This window comes from Cygnus olor, chromosome 5 (genome assembly GCF_009769625.2).
Source record: "Cygnus olor isolate bCygOlo1 chromosome 5, bCygOlo1.pri.v2, whole genome shotgun sequence".
In the NCBI taxonomy this organism is placed as follows: domain Eukaryota; kingdom Metazoa; phylum Chordata; class Aves; order Anseriformes; family Anatidae; genus Cygnus; species Cygnus olor.
This window is the reverse complement of record NC_049173.1, coordinates 31,197,448-31,216,472: the sequence shown is the minus strand read 5'-3', so window position 1 is coordinate 31,216,472 and position 19,025 is coordinate 31,197,448. Positions and strand designations below refer to the sequence as shown.

The following is a 19,025-nucleotide window of genomic DNA, read 5'->3' as shown; positions in this document are numbered from 1 at the left end:
TTCCACAATGAGCAGTGAACTAATTCTTTTCTTCATTCCCCTTCTCCTCCTCCTTAGTGTACTTGTGATGTTTCCTTAGTGCTCTTTATGTTCTCTGAGAATAACATCTCTCTTTGTGCTTTGGCCTTCCAGTTTTGTCCCTACATAAATTTCTTTTTCATTTGCCCATTATAAATTGACCTAGTTTCCACTTTTCTGAGCAATCCTCCTGCAGTTTAAGCCCATCAGAGAGCTCCTGATCTCAACAAGTTGGTCTCTTATTACACATTTTCTGTCTTCTCTGGATTGCAGTTCTGTCTCCTACTACATTTTGAACCTCAAAGCAGATTCGGGACACCATAAAACAAAGACAATACCCTTTTTATTTTACCTGTTCTTCCTGAACAAGCTTTTCCCTTATAAATCAGCATTCTGCTGGAAGATCCTGATGTGCCATTTAAATCGCAGGTTTGGTTTTGCATTACTGCTTGTATTATACTAAAATGTAGTCCCATTTAGTCCATTTTAGGCATCTATACACAAAAGGCTAAATATATTCATTAGATAGACAGCTATGTTCTTTTAAGTCCCTCCCGAAATCCAAGTAGTAATATCTCTATTTTACAACATACTTTTCACTTTTTAGGCTCCTGTAACATTCTTCTAACCAAGAACAAAAAGTTCCCACAGGCTAACAAGACTTTAAACACAGTAATTCTGTCACCATCTTTCATTCCCTCTTCCAAGAGGCCATCGTGAATCTGCCTCTCTTCACACACCAGGTCCCTGCAGACATTTATGAACACAGTCTCCAGATGACCATTATGAACCGCCATCCAAGCAAGACAACCATCTAAATTCACCCATCTGCAAGGATCAGTAACCTTTTTCTCCTTACTGAAGGACTTCCTTTAAGGAAATTCTCCTGTTTACTATGCCGCACTTTCTGTTAAAACTGCTGGTTTATAAAGCCTTTTAGCCTAAACCCAAGTATAGTCCTGCTCCCCGTTCTCTCTCATTCACTTAGACATCCACGAACTGCAAGCTAGCGCTACCCCGCTCTCTCCCACTCAGGCTTCCCTGTCAACTTAATTACCAGCCGAATTTGCTCACCCACGAGAATGACAAACTTGCTAAAACAGGTCTCTCTACGAACTCTCCTCTTCACTTCCCTGTACAACAGCTGAATATATCCGAGTCCCTGTCAGCTACCATGCGAGCTTTCACAGGTCTCTGTTTCAGTGACAGGCAGCCAGCTGGTTATTTGAACAGTGACACTACTGCAGCTAAGGATACCGAGGTCCTTATTTCTGATGAAGTTACTATCTCCTCAAAAAAAAAAAAAAAAAAGGCAGCGTTATCAAAGCCCAGACCACTGCTGTCCACTGAACTCATTACAGGCCCCAACCTTAGCCTTTCTTGAATGTATATGGGGTTCTGGAGACATTACCTCAGCTTGACCTTCCTCCTAGCCCAGGGAAGAGGAAAGAGTAGTCTTCCTTTCTTACCTTCATAGGTTGGAGTTGCATCCGGGTGATCCTTGAAGGGTCTACCACTGGCTTGGGGCGCCTCAACGTGTCTAGAATATTCTGCCATTGAGGTGGTAGGCCCACAAATTTGCCCTCCTTTGGGTCAAATGAAGTGTGGACACGGTGCTCAAAGTTCTGCGGAGCTGATATCTCAGGGCGTTTCTTCTTCTTCTTGCGGAACATGGTGCCTGAATCAGAGATGGCAATGTAGTCAGTGCTCTTGCATGTCTAGATGCAATCTGCCCAATCAGTAACATCACATATTGATTATATCAGTTAATTATATTGTATTAAAAGCATTCTCCAGTGACAAGCACTTGGACAACAATGGAGCTGACAGGATCATCTGCTTTTTACAGATGTGGAAATAGAAGCAATAAAAGAGCAATGGCCGGTGCAAGAACACCTACCAGGTCAATAGCTGAACTAGGACTGCTGGTGACCTTTTTAGTGCTCTTTCCACTGTGAAACAGTGGTTCTATTTCAGAGGGGGGAAAAAAAAGGATACCTGTTATATCCATAGCTGAACTCCTCTTTATTTCTACAAATTCATTTTGCCTATCACAAAAAATTAAAATACACATAATAGATACACATTTATATTTTACAGGTTTGTACTTAAGTGAAAGGTTTGGCTTTAGAGTCCAGCCAGTTAAGACAATATTGATGCGCTACAAACCTGGAATTAAGGATGCTTACAAACAAGGGCTCTGGGTTGTCCTCTCACTGGTTATTTAAGACTACTACAAATAAGTAATACACGTTTGAGTCGCATTTAAAGGCAACAGAGTTGTTGTCAAAGGAAGAGCTGCCCAAGAAAGATTTTGAATCTTCATTTTTCTAGCACAGAAGCAAGGGCTTTTGAGAGAGAAAGGAAGTGGTAGCTGGACACAAAATTCTGCCAGCAAGTAGCTGAAGAAGGTAAAATGAAAAAAAATAAGACTCCTTTCCCTTGAGGGCTGAGAGATACAATTTCTGTAATAGTCCTTACAATTACAGCAAGCCAAAATCAGCTAACACTTAAGTATATCCAAACACAGGAGATGTTCAAAACCTGAATTTACATCCAAAAAAGAGATGTAGATAAACCAAAAGCCAAAAGTTTTACACTGTTCTGAAATTGGGAACATATGAAGGAAAAGAAAGAATCAGCACTCTGCATGTGGTCACTTAACTCCAACATGGGTAGAATAAGATACAGTGGGACAGCCTGAATAGCTGGAGAACTGCAAGGGATGGGCACAACTTCTTTACATAAGACAGACAGGGAAGAGATGAGGTGAGGGGGACGTTGCCTTTTCCAGGAAGAAACAGCTCAGAAGTAGGGAGGTTTTCTATGGAGAGCCAGGCTTTTCAAAGAGGTGCCTGGTGAGAGTCTGAGAGATGAGTCATAAACTGGAACAAGAAAGGTCCCAACTGGGTAGATTGAAAAACTTCTTCATTACAGGAGAGTCCAGCACTGGAGCAGGTTGCCCAGGCAGGCTGAGCAGTCTCCATCCTTGGTGGTTTTCAAGAACAGACTGGACAAAACTCTGAGCAACCTGGTCTGATCTCAAAGGTGACCCTGCTTTGAGCGGGAGGTTGGACTACAAACCTCTTGAAGTGGCTTCTCCCCTGAGTTAGTCTATGATTCTATGAAATGGTTTGATGACTCTAAAGTTATAAGTTTCTAAAAATGTAACTTGGAATACTTCTGTAATAATTGGAATATTTCTGTAACTTTCCACTCTTGTGGAAATATGTTTAATGGGCAAATGACAGTTCTGTGGATGCATTGGACCAGGTGTGCTCCAGAGCTCAGCATCAGGATGGACTGAGTAAGGAGATCCATATCCATAAGAGACTAGACAAAGCAGACTGCCAAAACACTTCAGGTACTTTAATGTTAAAGCTTTCTAGTCTTTCTAGTTTGGGAATAAACTGTGCAGGTTTAGTTTAGATAATATATATCCACCAGCAGAAAATCTCCCTCCCCGCTCCCCCCCCCAAAAAAAAAAAAAAAAAGTACATGTTCTTCCCCCTTCCACTGACAATTTTCTGCTTACCCATCTGTACTCAGATTTTTTTGGTCAGAAAGCTTCTAGAAGGGGACTTAGACACTGTTAGAAATAAACTGTGTGAAAGTCCAGTCTTGCTTTGAACAGAGTTTATAGACCCAAGATTATCTGAATTTAACCCCCCTCTGTGGGATTACTCAGAATAATGAAACACAGTCCTATTCCTAACTTTCACTTTAGGTTCACACTTTCTTGGGTTCTGATACAATAACTCCTTTTTCCCAGTCCTTATTTCTGTCACTCTGAAGACATCACTCTTGTATACCAAATTTACATGAAACTTTGTTACGTTTACTGAAATTCAGTGTCCAGATTCTTAGGATATGTTCTAGATAACTGCTATACTGCTGTAGTTCTCTAAGAAATGAACCCAGATGTGCTATTTCTGAACTTCTGGAAATAAACAAACCTACAGAGTTACAGTTGGAAAAAAACATTGAAATCATTAGAAGGAAGTCAACTGTTCTAATTAAGCGGTTCCCACAACTCTAAATTAATAATGTTGTATCGGTAACATTTCCCCTAGCCATTCATTGATTCAATTTAAACCAAGGTAGTAAACTGCTAGTTTTTAATACGGGAAACAGACTGACCACACAACACAATTCTAGTCCATGACTTCTTACTCGATGGATTATTGCAGTCTATCAAGCATGCAGTAGTAGTACAAGCACTGCGCTAAGAGAAACAGCACATTCTGGATACTAGGCTTGAACAACAGATTTCCAAGTTTAATCTTGCATTAATATTAGCATTTGCCTCTCACTAACATAGCTTGAAGTGATGAAGACTACCACTTCCTTGACATCAGAAGATTTCTGACACTTCAACTTTATAATGATCATCTTCCCCTGTACAGGACCTCAGCTTCCAACTATTTGTGCTGCATAAATATTTGCAAGGGTCAGAGGCAATGAACACATACAGAGATAACATTGTGCTGTAGACATGCACACACTTCTAGGAGTCACTAGCCTCAACGATCAGCACACCACAGGCTTTTTTCCCCACAGTGAAAGACAAGTCAAACATTTTCTGAGTTGTTTTACTTAAAACTTAATGAGAGAGCAAAGTGCAGTCACCAGGTGAGCAATGACATTGCTTCCTTGTGCTTTTCTGAGATCCTGAAAATGCATACACAGTAGCTTGACATGGTTACCATGATCCTGCAGTCACTGGAATGGGAACCATTTATGTGCCGCAGAAGAGCTTTTACACCATCTAAGCCCCGAGTCGTGCAATCCATCCGTGGTGCAATATAGATTTCACACATTGACAATGCCCATTGCAATCCAGAAGCCTACTAAAGATGCCTCCCAGATGAAAAAAGAAAGAAAATCCTAGGCAACTAAAAAACATGTACAAAAGAGACTGGAAGCAACTGCTCTGCCTAGGAGAGGTTTTGCAGCCAGAATAATCTTTGTTCAGAATGTGTTCTAATGGAAACCCAAATACATCTTTAAGGAGAGCTTATGGGAAGAGAGGCCGTACTCCAGGCTTGTATTGCCAACTGCTCAAACGCAGTGATTCACCTCCAATGCCCCCTAGGTGCTGCATATTAACTAATTACCAAGACTAATGTCAAAGGGCAATTCTTTAAGGTGCAGACAACCCTGGAAAGGAAAGATATTCTAACAGCTCATGGTGTTAGTACTATTCAAACCAACAGCTGGTGTTACTGAGGAGCTTTCACAGCCCCTGAGGACAGCAGGAAGTATATCTGTAGTATTATAGCCAGTGCTTAAGTTCTGAATCACTGCTTACACATCAGTCATAACAGCTACTTGATCCACCAGAATGGGGGCATTTCCAGACATAGTGATGTTACTGCTTTAACCAGTATCTTTCCTTCTCCTGCTCCAACTCTCACAGCTTCATTCCTCATCTCATCCCAATAATGAGAAGATATTCAGGGCATAGCACACACTGTCTTTTAAGTTTGCTCTTTAATGGCTTCAGGTGGCCAGGGGTCCTGTAAAATGTGGTTTTAAAAATGCCACAGCCATTAGCACTTGTACTATCAAATGTTTTCTGAACCAGAAGAAGAATTATTCTAGCTGAACTACAAGGTTCAGAATGCTTGTTTTTAAAGCCTAGGTGATATTTTGGCCCCAAGTAGAACAGCAGCTCTATGCCAGCATATCAGTTTCCATAAGCACAAACACCACATTTGTGGATTTACATTAAATCACTGTACCTGTCAATCAACACCTGGAATACACTTAGTTCCCATATACAAAAGCATACTTACTAAACCCAGAAAGGAGCATCTACTAAGTTCACGGTCAATTTTAGGGTGACTAACTGGCAGCCTGCATCTACCTTATCAGCTTATAATAGACATCTTAAAAACAACAAGATGCAATCAAGTCCAAATATAATATACTCCTGGGTATCCAGTGACATTTGCTTTATACAATCAGTATCAATCTTTGATAATAAAGACATTGCCATATCAGACAGGTGGTTTAAAGGTACACTGCATTAAGATCAAATGAAATTCATACACTAAAAATAGTTATTTGAAATCCAGTGGATTGTAATAATCTGTGTAGGTTTTGCATCTCATTAAGAAGGTCTGTATTTAACCAGTCTCCTTTCACTTTGTGGTTTTCATGCAAGAGCTATTTATTTTTATTTCCAATACCCAGCTAGCGAATGTTTAAATAAAAAACATAAAACAGGCCTTTTCTAATTCAGTAACAAATTCATAAGAATATTTTATGCATATAAGATTTTGTAAATCAAGACAAACCTGTAGTTAAACGTAGACAGCATCCCTTTAATATAATAATACAAATACTGTGACACTGATATTATAATAATCTACTAGACTTTAGTCTTTCATTCACTGCTGACAACTGTACTGTAAGAAATGTCACAAACATAAATAATAAAAGTCACTACCACAAGACAAAAGCAGTCGGAGATTGAAATTCTCTCAGCGATCCATTCCTGCTGCCTGGGAAACCACGTTAGATTTTTCAACTCCAGATATAGCTGTTCCTAGATGATACAGTTCCAAAAGCTGTCACATCTGCCAGTGAGCATGAGAAAAAATCCCACAGCTAGCAGATCCAGAGCAGGGGGAGGGATCAGCTGGGAAGGAGGGGCAAGAATAAAGAAGGGTCAGGCTCAGATGAGAGGAAGGGGTGGGAAGATTAGGGATGGAAGGGAGAAAGGGGAATCAGAGTTAGGAAAGGAAAGAGCAACGACTGGGAGACAGGCAACCCAAGGAGCAGGGCACAGAAAAGAATCGACTGCACTGAAAAAAAAAGAAGTAGATAAACGTTATCGGGAATTGCTCATTACAACACAAGAGTTCAAACACTCAGACAAAGAAGCTCGCACGCACTGTTATTTAATCTGACTTGCCTCCACCCTATACACATTTGATTATATACTCCATTAGTATATAGGCACTTTACTTAACTATCTACATACACTCATTCACTCACACATACACTTGATGATAGCAAAAACAGCAGAGAGCTACTTCAGGCTCACTTGTATAGTTTCCAGTTAAAAATAAGCTTTCCCTCCCCCTCCTGCTGCAGCAACTGAACTCACTCACCCAGTGCTTATTCCACTGGTATCACAGATCTGGATGCAGCTTGCCACATTCCTCCCTCCCTGGACAAGAGATAATGCTGGGTTCCTGGGCTGAAGAAAGCAGTTCCCATGATTTCTAAGCACTTCCCCAGCAGATAATGCCAACCCACTCTAGCCAGTTATGAGAGGAGTGGGGGAAGAAAGAAGAACTCAGGACCTGAGGAATTGCAATATGTAGACTGGGTTTGGAGTCAGAAGATAAAGAAGATTGCAGAGAACTCACCAATTAAAAGGAAAAGCATAATTCCGTACTTTGCTATACAGGTCATTGTCATGTAATACATTTCAAATATATTAATAATGGCCTATTCAGCTTGTTGTAGGCATATATTCATGTATATGTGCATGTGAATATCCACACATGGTATTTCACTGCATTCCATACCTTCTAAAATCCTTGTTTACCCTCCTAAGGTTTCTGACATGATCATTATTTTTACGAAGCCAAAGAAGATGTTCATAGCATTTTGCAGACAAAGAAAAATGACAGGTTCCTTCTCTAAGGAGCTTAAAAATCTAAATGTGACTTCACGCAGCAAAGAATGACAAAGGGTGAGTGAAAGGGGGAAAGAACAGGTAAATGGGCTGAAATCTCAAATGAGATCTCAGAGCACAGAGCTTTGTCTCAATGACCCCTGCCACATTCATCTGTAATGCTAGTTTTAGAAATGCAGTTTTAGGTAACTTTGCCTCCCTAAAGGAAGAATGGATGTTTGTCTGGTGTGCCATCACTTCAAGTCCTTTCCTTCAACCCCCTTTTCTCTCCTCCACAGCCCACAGTAGCAAAGCTATGTGTTGGTGTGAACTAGCAGCACAGCAAACCAGTGAAATGGTCTAAATCCTGCACAAACACTCACGTGAGCACACAGATTAATATTACATTAGAATAAAAGCTTAGGGAGTGATGTATTTGTTATATTGTTGGGTTTATTTTTGACAAATGAGAAAAAGAACACAACGGCTTAACATTTTTTGCACTGCCTCCACTGAACAGGGTCTACAGCCTATGGTGCTGCCTTTCTCCCCCGCTCCATTTCCTTGCTCATAAATTAGGACTAAAACCTGAAATACGGTGAACGCCTATCTGCTAAGCTTGTTTTGGATGCTGCTCAGTGACATATTTCTAGGTGTGTTTTAGCTATACTACACCAAATTTGTTCTGGGACATATAAAAGCACTTGCAAAGGAAAGACCTCTTGAACTTTCTGAAACCGGTACAGGCATGTCCCAAATGCTAATGGACCTTTTCCCCTGACAAATAATAAAGCTTTCCATTATTTACAGTCTCCTAGAAATCCCTGCTAAAGTCACTGTCCCACTGTGCCAAGCTCTGAAGACAGTCCCCACCCTCCAGGGTTTTCATCTATAGAGACAAAAGGTAAGGAAAAGGAATTATTATCCTCATTTGCAGATGAGACAGAAAAAAAATGACTAGCCCAATTTCTTCCCGGCTATGTCTAGGTTAGCAAACCTAAAAGAGATTCCAGGTATGTCTCCTGGCTGCTTTTTAACTACATATCAAGGCCAGATCGAGGTCCAACACACCCTGGCTTCCATGGAGAGAAAATATGGGTGCACAGCACCATTGGGAGCTAAGACATGTTCTGACCACTTTTTTGATCTTAATGCCAGCAGGTAGGTCTAGACACCATGACAAAAACCAGAAGCACAGACAGAAATCACATCCAAACCTCAATTGCAATCCAATGCCTTCATTAGAAGATTAGCCTTTTCCCATTTGTATTTGGTTTGTAAGAGGGTTACAGCTAACAAATACCACCGCAGCACCAAAAGAAGGATGTAGCTCATCTCAGCCTCTTTACCCAAGCCAGTGAGATGTATGCTGCAGGTCATAAGGCTGAGACATGTGTTACTATAACATCGATGAACCGTTTCCCTACCTTTCAAATACTTGATGTAGCTGTGTCCTCTTCTGGATGTACAAAGCCATTCAGCACTGCACCTCTTTGACACATACACACTTCACTGTTCCATGTCCAGAGAGTCACTGCATTGTTTCAAATGGTTTTACGGACATTACTTTGCCACGAAGGATGCATGCATGGTTAAAAGCAAGTGGCTGCAAGCTTGGATATGGGGCTTCAATCTCCACTGTCTTGTGTGCTAGATCCACTCAAAGTCAGCGTAAAGATACTACCAAGATTAGAATGAGAACATTTTAGGCTCTGTCTGCAAAAATTCACATGTATAACAACATCTCATCTCTCAGACAGAAGGTTATGTTGGGACAAGCGAAAGGGGCCCCATCTGGCATGCTGGGTCACGTGGCAAAGGAGGGAGCCAAGGCACTAGGCTGCATCTGGGGAACAGGCTACTTCAAGCATATCACTTTGAAACACCGGGTGCCATGTCCTGCGGTTCTGTCTGTGCACTATAACCCCACTGTGCTCCTCTATACCATGTCATGGGTCACAGATCCAGCTGCCTCTGACATGTTGGGTTGCAGGAGGGAGGCCATAGCCATGTGCTGCAAACACACATGATACAGACTTTACCGTACTGAAGTCAGGAGACAAGCATGAGTCGAACACTAGCTGGACATGGCTGATTGCTTGAAAGCACACCTGCCCCTGCAGAGGCACTGATGACCACACACATCCCGGATCACACTCCTCACTCCAGCAGCATGGCAGGGGGCTGGCAGAGTCACCACAGTGATCCCCAGACCACCCACTGGCACCATGATGTAAGAGTTAAACTTCCATCCAAGTAACACTAAACAATCTTACTCCCTAGTTATGATCACTATGTTCTCCTAAAGTGGGATGCATATATATTAAGTTGCAGGCTGTTGACAGCAATTAGTGTTATCCCCATGAGATAACTGATGAGAAAGCTGCAGTCCAGGCAGTGGGCCCCAAAACATGGAGAGAAGAGGCCAGCTTAAACCCCACAGCCTGGCTGTCTCTCAGCACCTTGCTACTCACTACTGCCACTAACCAAGACCAACTGATATGGAAATTTAAATCATAACAGATAAGACTTCTCCCAGGGAATATCAACTATTCTGCTCAGTGCAGAAAGGAACAAAAAAAAAAACATGCTATGAGTATGAATGTTCACAGCATTCCATATGTTAAAACCTAAGGTGCACTCATAACACAAGTAAATATAAATAACTATTGTCTACAACTACACTCTGTTCATCAATAAATTACAAAGTAATCTAATTACTAACACTATAAATTAAAATGGCTCTGCCCTAGGGTAAATGTAATTTCCTGAGATTTTTCTGAGGGAAATAGATCCCAACTTTAAGTTTGTCATCACCTTACATTCACATTACCTGATCAGTCTCAAACTAACATGAGAACCCAGTGCATTTGTCCTCCAGCTACACGGTAATTCTCCTGCAACTTTTAGAAACCATACCGAGAAATTCCTTAGAAACAAGGCCTAAATTAGCCAAGTCCTGATTCTGTACTCCGTTGCACTGAGTCTATACCTCGGAAGGCAAAGAGGCAAGAAAGCTGATCCCCTAACCCAGAGCCTCCCATAGCAAGATCTGAAAGTTTGCTGCATTTCTCCAGCTATCAGTGCTGAGAAGGACAATATACTGGCTAGCCTTCTGCTGCTCTTGCTGACTTCAGAGCTGATGTCCTATATGTGCAGAACTGATCGGCAGCTCTTAATGAGATGAGACTTCACCACAGTACCTCGGATCAGTACCTCAAGAGAACGTGATGTACAATGTGGAACTTGGAACCTGGCTGAGTTTTTAGCTGCTGCAGGTGGAGTTGGCTAGTCCATGCTGTTTTAAGCAGTTTGCACAAAATATTTTAGCTCTTTTTTCTGCTTGTGAATTTCCCTGAGCATATCAGAGAAGTAGGTTAAAAAGCCTTCTTTCTGCCCCCCCTCCCCCCCCCCAATCACTGACAGGAAAGTCAAACTTCCTGGTATGTGCTTCTCTTTGTGAATGAAAATAATTTTGTGACCAAACAAGGTTTTGTGTTTCACTTTTATAAGCCTTGTCAATAGGACCCAGGATATTCTTTCCAGGTACATACGTATACCTAAGGCCATACTGGCACCCATCTAGACAGAAACAACCCCTGCACAGGGAACAGACTGTCCACCTTGAAGCACAGTTACTAATCCAGCCAACTATTTGTTGATAGCTCTTTCCCTTATTTGATCAGCTGTCTTTGTTACTGGATACATAATCCTCTGCTCACACTTAGCACACAGGATGTACATACCAGGGCAGTTGTAGAATATGAACATCATTATACAGCTTCGTCATGCCATCAAGAATGAGACTGTTCAAAGGGATGGGACTTGAGAGAGAGCCAGCAGTATTCCTTTCCCCAGCAGCTCTGGAGGGGCATAGCTGCTTGGATTTTACCCAAACACATAATTTTCAGCAAACACCTCTTACTATATGTGCATATAGTTACATATATGTGCACCACCTGAGAACTCTCACTCACCAGCCACAAACTTCTCTTCTGATTTTTTTTTTGGTTTGGGTTTGTGTGTTTGTGTTTTTTTTCAGTGCTGTGTCCCCAAATACATTAAGGCATTAATGTCCTGGCAAAGAAGAAAATACACGTATCAGCAAACATTAATGGACAAGACTACTTCTGTAGATGTGAAATGAAATACTTGTCTGTATATGTTGGCTACCACTTGGCAAAAATAATCAAGTACAAATGCCCAGTAGGATAGTAACTATATAGTTATATAGTAAAACTTATAGTAATTTAAACTGGAGGAAATTAGCCAGCTTTCAGATAGCCAAGATACACATACACCCACACACACACACCCACACACGCGCGAGTACTACAACATAGTGTTTCAGTAGGTGTGCTGAAAAGCCCTCGGCTAGCACAGCAGCCAGAAGGTCAGGAATACAGACACAAGGGGTTATAACTGGTGAGTCTATGAGACTTCTTCAAAGGTATGGTAAGGGTCCTCACAGACACAGGACTTAGGAGGAGATATTGCTATGTCTTGCGTAAAGGCAATGAGCATGCATGTTCCTGACGTGCTGTCTGCTTTCCCAAGCATCACCCAGAGTAATTTTAACCCCTTCTTCACCCCAATGCTTTAAGATCATCACCCAGCAATATTCAACAATGCATTTTCCTCTTCACATTCCCCGTCATCTTCACTCTCCATAGGTTACACTACCAGAACCCAGAGACCCATACATCAGCCCATCTAAAAGACACTGGAAAGCAAAAACACAAGGTCTTACTGGCAGTCCTGCTGCAACAATGCCGGTAGAGGACAATTCCAAGTGAGAGGAGAAAGAAGGGTCTGCAGGGAAACTCTCCCACTGCCACGCAGCAAAGCCGATTGGAGGACGGTGTTGCTGGGCTATAGGAGTAAAGACGAAGTAAACTCCTTCCCAAAGGAATCCAGCTCCTGGTTTTTCTTCCCTTCCAGAACCATCCCTCGAGAGAAAAAATTGTATGACCACCCTGAACCGTTCGCCTCTCACTTTGCCCAAGGCTGGCATTGCCAACACACGTGTGATCGTTACGCTAGTTCCTGGCAGTGGTGAGGCTGAGCTCTGAAGGGAAGGGGTTAAGCTGTAGCAGCACAGCCACTGGGGAACAGAGATGTTAGTTTAAACTGACAAACCTAGTCCTCTGTAAACAGAGGAAACAAAATCGCATGAAACTGCAGCGATTAGGACAGTGTTGCTACTGCTTTAAAGCAAGCAAGCAAGTCAATGTTGAACCCCAAACCTGCAGGAGGGAGCTTACCCCTGGCTCTTCATTGCTCTGTAACCAGAGGTGAGGTGGAAATGTTCTGCCACCGGGATCCGCTGACACGCCGATAAACTTGGGAGAGAAAGATGGCAGGAGAAAGCGGGAGAAGCAAAAGGGGTGGAGGCAGGTCTGACATGTTTGTACAGTGCCTGGTTCACCTAAGCTGCTGAGTTTGATTTCAGGGTGTGGTAGTAGATGGAGCACAGACGCAGTCAGCGCAGAGAAGCCTCGGATTCATGTTCCAAAGGAAAAATAACACACACTGACAGCAGAGCCTCGTGGGACCATCTTGCCTTCTCACTGTCTCCTCCTTTTGGTCCCTATGGGGGGAAGAGAGAGAGAAAGAGCTCAGTCACACCTGGGCACCGAGGCTTGCTAGGTCTCAGGCAAGAACCTTGGGAAGATCATCTTCCATTCGCCTCCACCCTTTCCTAACCCCCCCCTGCTTCACTGCTGACCTATTAAAGCTCCAACTTGCTTGTTAGCTCCCCTCTCTCGGCTCCACAGCCTCAGGGCCCAGAGCTGCTGCAGCTTCTAACAAATCCCAACATCTCCGCCTGTGTCGCCTGGCTGCAGATTTCAGGACCTGCCACCAATTCCTTGTCATTCCTGGCAGGAAAGCTTTGATTGTTTGCTATACAGTTGGCTATAGAAGAATTCACCAATTTATTTGCATTGCAGATGTGCAGCACATGACCTGGCGCTTTTACTTCTCCCCTGTCGCTTGCCATGACTCAGTGCTGCGAAGTCTGAAGTCTAGTATCACCCTGTAATCCTGTTGCGCTGGCTGTGCCGTGCCTCAGGGTTTACTAGCTCCTGGAAATAGACACTTCCACAAGCAACCTGCATTCGGTAGGACGCCGGCTCCACCACTGCTCAGCAGTAGCGGGTGTGCGCAGGTGGAAGGGCTCGTTATCGTCAGGGGACAGGTCAGAGTTCACCTCAGCAAACCCTGTGACTGCTCTTTCTCCACTGCAAATAAAGGGGATTCTTGGCCTCTCCCAACCACGAACAATAAACAATGCTGGCTTAACCCCAAGGTGCATTATATTTAGATCCAAAGAGCAGAGATAAAAGTCAGCCTTAAAAATCCTCCCCCTGCACTATTCCTTCCCCACTCCCACCCCCCAAAAAATCCCCCCACACACACGTTTTTTTCCCACCTCAATTCTGTTAAATTGCCCTTAAAATGAATAAATGCCATATTACTAATAACCATTAGGCTGTCATCATTTTTGCTGGGAGTGGGCTTGTGCAGTAGAAACGGGCCAGCTCAGCACATTTCCCTGTTCCCGTTTTCCTTCCTACCAGTTCATCCTGCCTGGCTAGGAGGTGGTGGTGCCGTACAACACCCAGAGTCACAGATAGAGTGGGAATGCCCAAGATCTACAGTAATGTTATGGAGAAGGAACAGAACTGGGGTTCCTATGGAGAACGTAAAGGAAACCCTGGCATTTTAGCTGATGGTCTGAGGTTCATAATCCTCATTTACAGATCTGCTAGCTAAATTGTGGAAGGCTGCTTCCTGAGAGTGCAGTCACAGCTTATATGTTACACTGCAGGTCCTTGCCTGCCAGAGCCTGCCAAAGAGACCAAGATTTCCTGCCTGTTACCTCACAGCAGCATCCCTAGGGTATAAGAAGTGAAGTTAGCCAGGTTCCTTTCTGTCTGGGGATTAGCTTGCCTCCCCCTACAGGGCAAGCCCCATACACTGATGCAATCAAAATAAAAAAAAAAATAATAAAAAAAAGGGAAACTTCATGTTAATAGTAAATATACTACAATCAAGATCAAGATAGAGGGACAGCATTCTTTTTCCTGAAGACTGGAACTTGCAAGACAGAAAAACTACTGTGGAGGATCAGAAATAAGGAAACAGAGCATTAATCCTTCTAGGTGTGGAGGAAACATGACAACTGCTAACCATCATTGTCATCTGTTCTATCTATGCTTTGGTGATGTGCCAATCAGTGAGGAGTCAGTCATCTACACAACGATAGCTTTGGGAGCATCACAAAGAAATGTCGTTTATATTCTACAAGGAGTCACCCAGTCTTGGAACTGGCTTCAGATTTGCATAAGTATTATATTTTATGCATTTACATGCTAAGACAGTCTTCTAGAACAAGATGCAAGTTCTTTATAAATGGAAGAGCCTGATTTTACTTGTCAAGACACAAGCTTAGATGGAACCAAAGCAGCTTTGAATTGGTGTGAACCTCTGCTGCCCACAGTCTTAATGAAAAATTAGGACACTTTCCAGTCTTTCTATTCACAAGTTTGGTCCCAGTAGTCCTACACACTTTGAAGAAAAATTTACCAGTAAAAGCAATGCATCTCTAATTTTCCCCTTTAGCGTTTGTCCCTTTATTAAACATTTCACTGCTCCTTCCCTGCCCACTGCTCCCTTCTTACCTAGAGAATTGCACAAGATAATATAAATAATTATGCTCACACATTTCTGTAAACACATGCACACACACCCCACTCCTCCTACAGCTGCTGTATACTCCATGCTTCTCATTCAGATCCTGTCTTATCTATGGCAGCCATAACCTGCGAGCAAGAAGTGCTGCAGGGTACACTGAGTAAACGCTTGCGTCGCAGACTGCTTATCTCGTTCATCTACACAGCAAATGGCCATTCCATATGCCATGCCACCTTCCCCCCACAAAACATAACAAATTTCCGATAAAAGCTGCTGATCTCTCTTCTCTTCCTCATCCTGCCCATCCATGTCACAGCACCAGGAGAGCGCTGGTACCTTACTTCCTGCACTGCTGCTACAATAGATTCATTTAAGCCCACTTCATCTCTACCGGAGCAGAATTTTGTGGGAGAAACAAACTTTTCAACATTTCACTATGGCAACATGTAAGATGGGACACTTCTAATCTTTTTTTTTTCAAAAAAAAAAAAAGTGTTAGAAGCACCATGGCCAACTGTGCCATATACAAGGGCTTCCTTCTATCTCAGCCAGGAGAAATGTATTTGGCTGCCTGTTTTGTGCTTTTGGGGAATTAAGCAAGCTACAGAGAAAAAACAACAACAACAACAACAACAAAAACCTTATTCTCTTTCAACCAAGCTTCCAGACAAAGCCTAATGCCAAGGTACAGTAACTTTGATGCATTCAGGAAATCCCAGGAGGAACTGAGGCAATCCCATCCATGGAGCAAGACTGTGATTTGGAGCTGGATCTTCTAGCAGGGCTCCTCTAAACTCTGGGATTTGCTAGGAGGCATAAATGCACTTCCATCAGGAGCTGTGGTCTCTTCTTCTCTTTCATGGCTCTTGAAATCCAGAGTGAACTAACATGGAAGTGCAAAACTGTGCTAACAACTGGGACAAAGGGGTCACTAAGAGAAAGGGTGTGTTGCAAACTCATGAAGCATCAGCTGGTGGGAGGAAGCGCAAGATAGGAATCAAATCGGCAAGTCTCATAATCAACACATGAGATTAGCAGGCCTGGAGATGAGAAGGGAGCAATCCAGAGGCAGTTTCACTTTAAATAAGTGCTTACAGTTGTGCTACTTTTCCCCGAGGCTATTGCATTCAGAGGTGGGCACAAAATTGTAAGACAGCACTATCTGGATTGCTTGCTTATATATTAGGGCTATCTCCTGCTTACCATGCACTGCTGACATTATAAAGGTAACATCCTGGAGATCCCAGCAGGACAAGGCCTTATCTGCACTCCCACTGCATAAGCCTATTCAGTGGGCTTCTAAGTGTCCTCAAGGATTTACTGCCTAATTCACTTTCCATCTTTCTGCCCCAATTCAAAATGAAAATAAAACACACCAGAACTTAAGAACTGGAAGTTGGTTAAAGTTTATCACCTCATCTAGAGGACTGCATGCTGTCATAGGACATGCCTGCGTACTCAAATCTGGCAGACCATTGTGGGACTGAGAGTGCATACCTCCAATTACAATGCACACTGGGTCACATGAAAGAAGAAAATTCGTGCAGCACCAAGGCAGAATCACAGTCGGTCTTGCCAGGGTCTGACAACTCCAATGATGGAGCAGAGCACAGCTGGCAAGGAAGTAGCATGGAGATCTGCAACCTGGACTGAGAATGTCTAGAGCAGCGAGAGCCAAGAACGTACGCAAGAAAGCAAATTAATCTTAAAGAGGGTAGGAAAACAACAGACTTTAAATTTTAACTACCACTCTGATGAGAAGTTGAAACCAAAGCTTGAGAGGATCACCTGAACACACCACAGGTTATTTTGCTACTGGTAAAATTCCTGTGGCTTGGTAGACATTCCCTGCAGGTAACATCAATACAGCTTGGATCACAGCCGCCTCACACTTCTTCCACATCTTTTACTTGCAAAAATTCACAGACATATTAGATTATAAAAGAAGTAACATCATGCTCCACCAGACAAGTCTGTGCCACTCTACAAGAGGTGTATCTGCTGCTTTCCACAAAAGTCAGGATGATCAGTCCTGCAATGGCAGCATCACAGCACAAAGTCAGCGTAACCTACCTTCTCACAGATTCACCAGGTCACCTTGGGAAAGTCATTTTGCACACTAGTAAAATGACTGTGACAATGCTTAACTCCCCCAGAACAGAGGCAGCTTAATCTGTTGTTTTTTCAAGCATGCTGCAATCCTTAAAGATGCTATAGAAATGCAGATTGAAATCCCTGGCTGACATAAGAGGAATACATACTACAGCTTCTGCTCAGAATAACTAGGTCAGTCAGCTATTGCAAAAGTATTAACCAGAATTCAGAGAATTCCTAGTGGCTAAAATAAAGGTAGCAAAAGTCTAACACCATTTGCTGTTATTAGTCGCTCTCTACCTCTGGGTGCATTCAAACCCAACTCTCAAGAGCCCAGAATAATTTGAGGGCTGCAGTTTGTGCTTGTCAAAATCCAGCCACATGGCTCCCTGCAGCACAGCAGGCTCCTGTCCCACTTGCTGCCATGTGGAGGCAGGGAACAACAACTGCCCTTGCAGACAATGCAGCCTTAAGCAGCTGAATGCGTGCAGCCTCTCAGAGCTGCCCTGTTAATCCTGTGCCAGGAAGCAGGCATCGTGGTCATCCTCCCAGCAGCAGCCACCCTACAGCAAGTGCAGGAGGGTGCTTTGTACTACGGTGGTGTGTGGTAGCTTATTTTGGGGTAAATGGTAAAGCCAGAGAGCAGCTGTTTGAGGGGAATATGAGGAAAAGAAAAGGGGAAGGGTTGACTGCTGCAATGGGGATGAGTTTCCAGACCTTAGGTCAACCCCTCCCAGTTGCTGAGGCTGCACTAACAATCACTTTCCTCTGGCTGGTTGGCACCACTGCATGTCACTCATTTGCAGTTTTGCACTGCAGTTCCTCCTTGTGCAGGTACAACTGTACAGCTGCTTGCAGACTGTACCATGCAGCCAATCAATACAATACTTGCATCAAATAATAGTTAAAAAAAAAAAATGGTTTTAGTGAGACAAGGCTGTAGGCAAAGGGTTAAACCTGCTTATTTAATTTTCTTAATTAATATCTAATTTATTTTTAACCTCAGATTGTTTCAGTGGCCTGGCATAAAGCTCAGCCACACAGTCATGCCACCACAACTCAGAAGCCAGCAACCTGCAATGCTGGAACTGGGCCTTCTTGTTCTGCTACTGAAACAAGCATGTCATAATACTCTACCCTCAGTTTCCCTTATCTACATGAGCTGTCAATGCACTGGAGTCTGCAGGACGGTTTGCAGAGGATTAATTGGTTATAATTGCCACTTAGAAATTTATTTGTATAGTGTAGAAAAATGTGAGCTGTGATATCCTCGTCTTGTGTAGTAACTGCTACAACAGAGAAAAGAGAAAAAGTCAATTACTACTAAGAATGCTTTTTGGTCTTTCCTGCTAGTAGCTAGAGAAACCTTTTACTTTCTTTATCCTCAGCTCTCTTCCCCAGTTTTCACTGAAGCTGGGATTTATAATAGTCTGAACACTAGTCTAAGACAGAATAAGATGCTGGTTGCTCTGGGGCAGTGTTTCATCAGAACACATGCAGTGGGCTCATAATGAAGCTTCCAACCACCATTCTCCATTAAAAAAAAAAAAAAAAAATTAAAACTACCTAAAACATTTGTGAA

At 42.8% G+C, this 19,025-nt stretch overlaps 1 protein-coding gene across 8 annotated transcripts in view; it reads right to left on the bottom strand.

Moving 5' to 3' along the window:
- LOC121071198 (serine/threonine-protein kinase PAK 6-like) overlaps positions 1 to 19,025 on the bottom strand; it is a 41,214-nt gene that overhangs the window by 15,747 nt on the left and 6,442 nt on the right. Inside the window, exons 1-4 of one of the 8 annotated variants that reach the window (XM_040559265.1) lie at positions 12,402 to 12,595; positions 11,629 to 11,728; positions 9,079 to 9,665; positions 1,488 to 1,696 (exon numbers count right to left, since the gene is read on the bottom strand). In XM_040559265.1, coding sequence (XP_040415199.1) covers positions 1,488 to 1,691 — 204 coding nt within the window. In that variant the 5' untranslated portion in view covers positions 1,692 to 1,696; positions 9,079 to 9,665; positions 11,629 to 11,728; positions 12,402 to 12,595. Of the gene's footprint in view, positions 1 to 1,487; positions 1,697 to 6,320; positions 6,436 to 6,472; positions 6,754 to 9,078; positions 9,666 to 11,628; positions 11,729 to 12,401; positions 12,601 to 12,915; positions 13,242 to 13,379; positions 13,771 to 19,025 lie in introns of those variants that run through there. The other 7 variants (XM_040559268.1, XM_040559272.1, XM_040559267.1 and 4 more) reach the window with 7 other exon arrangements.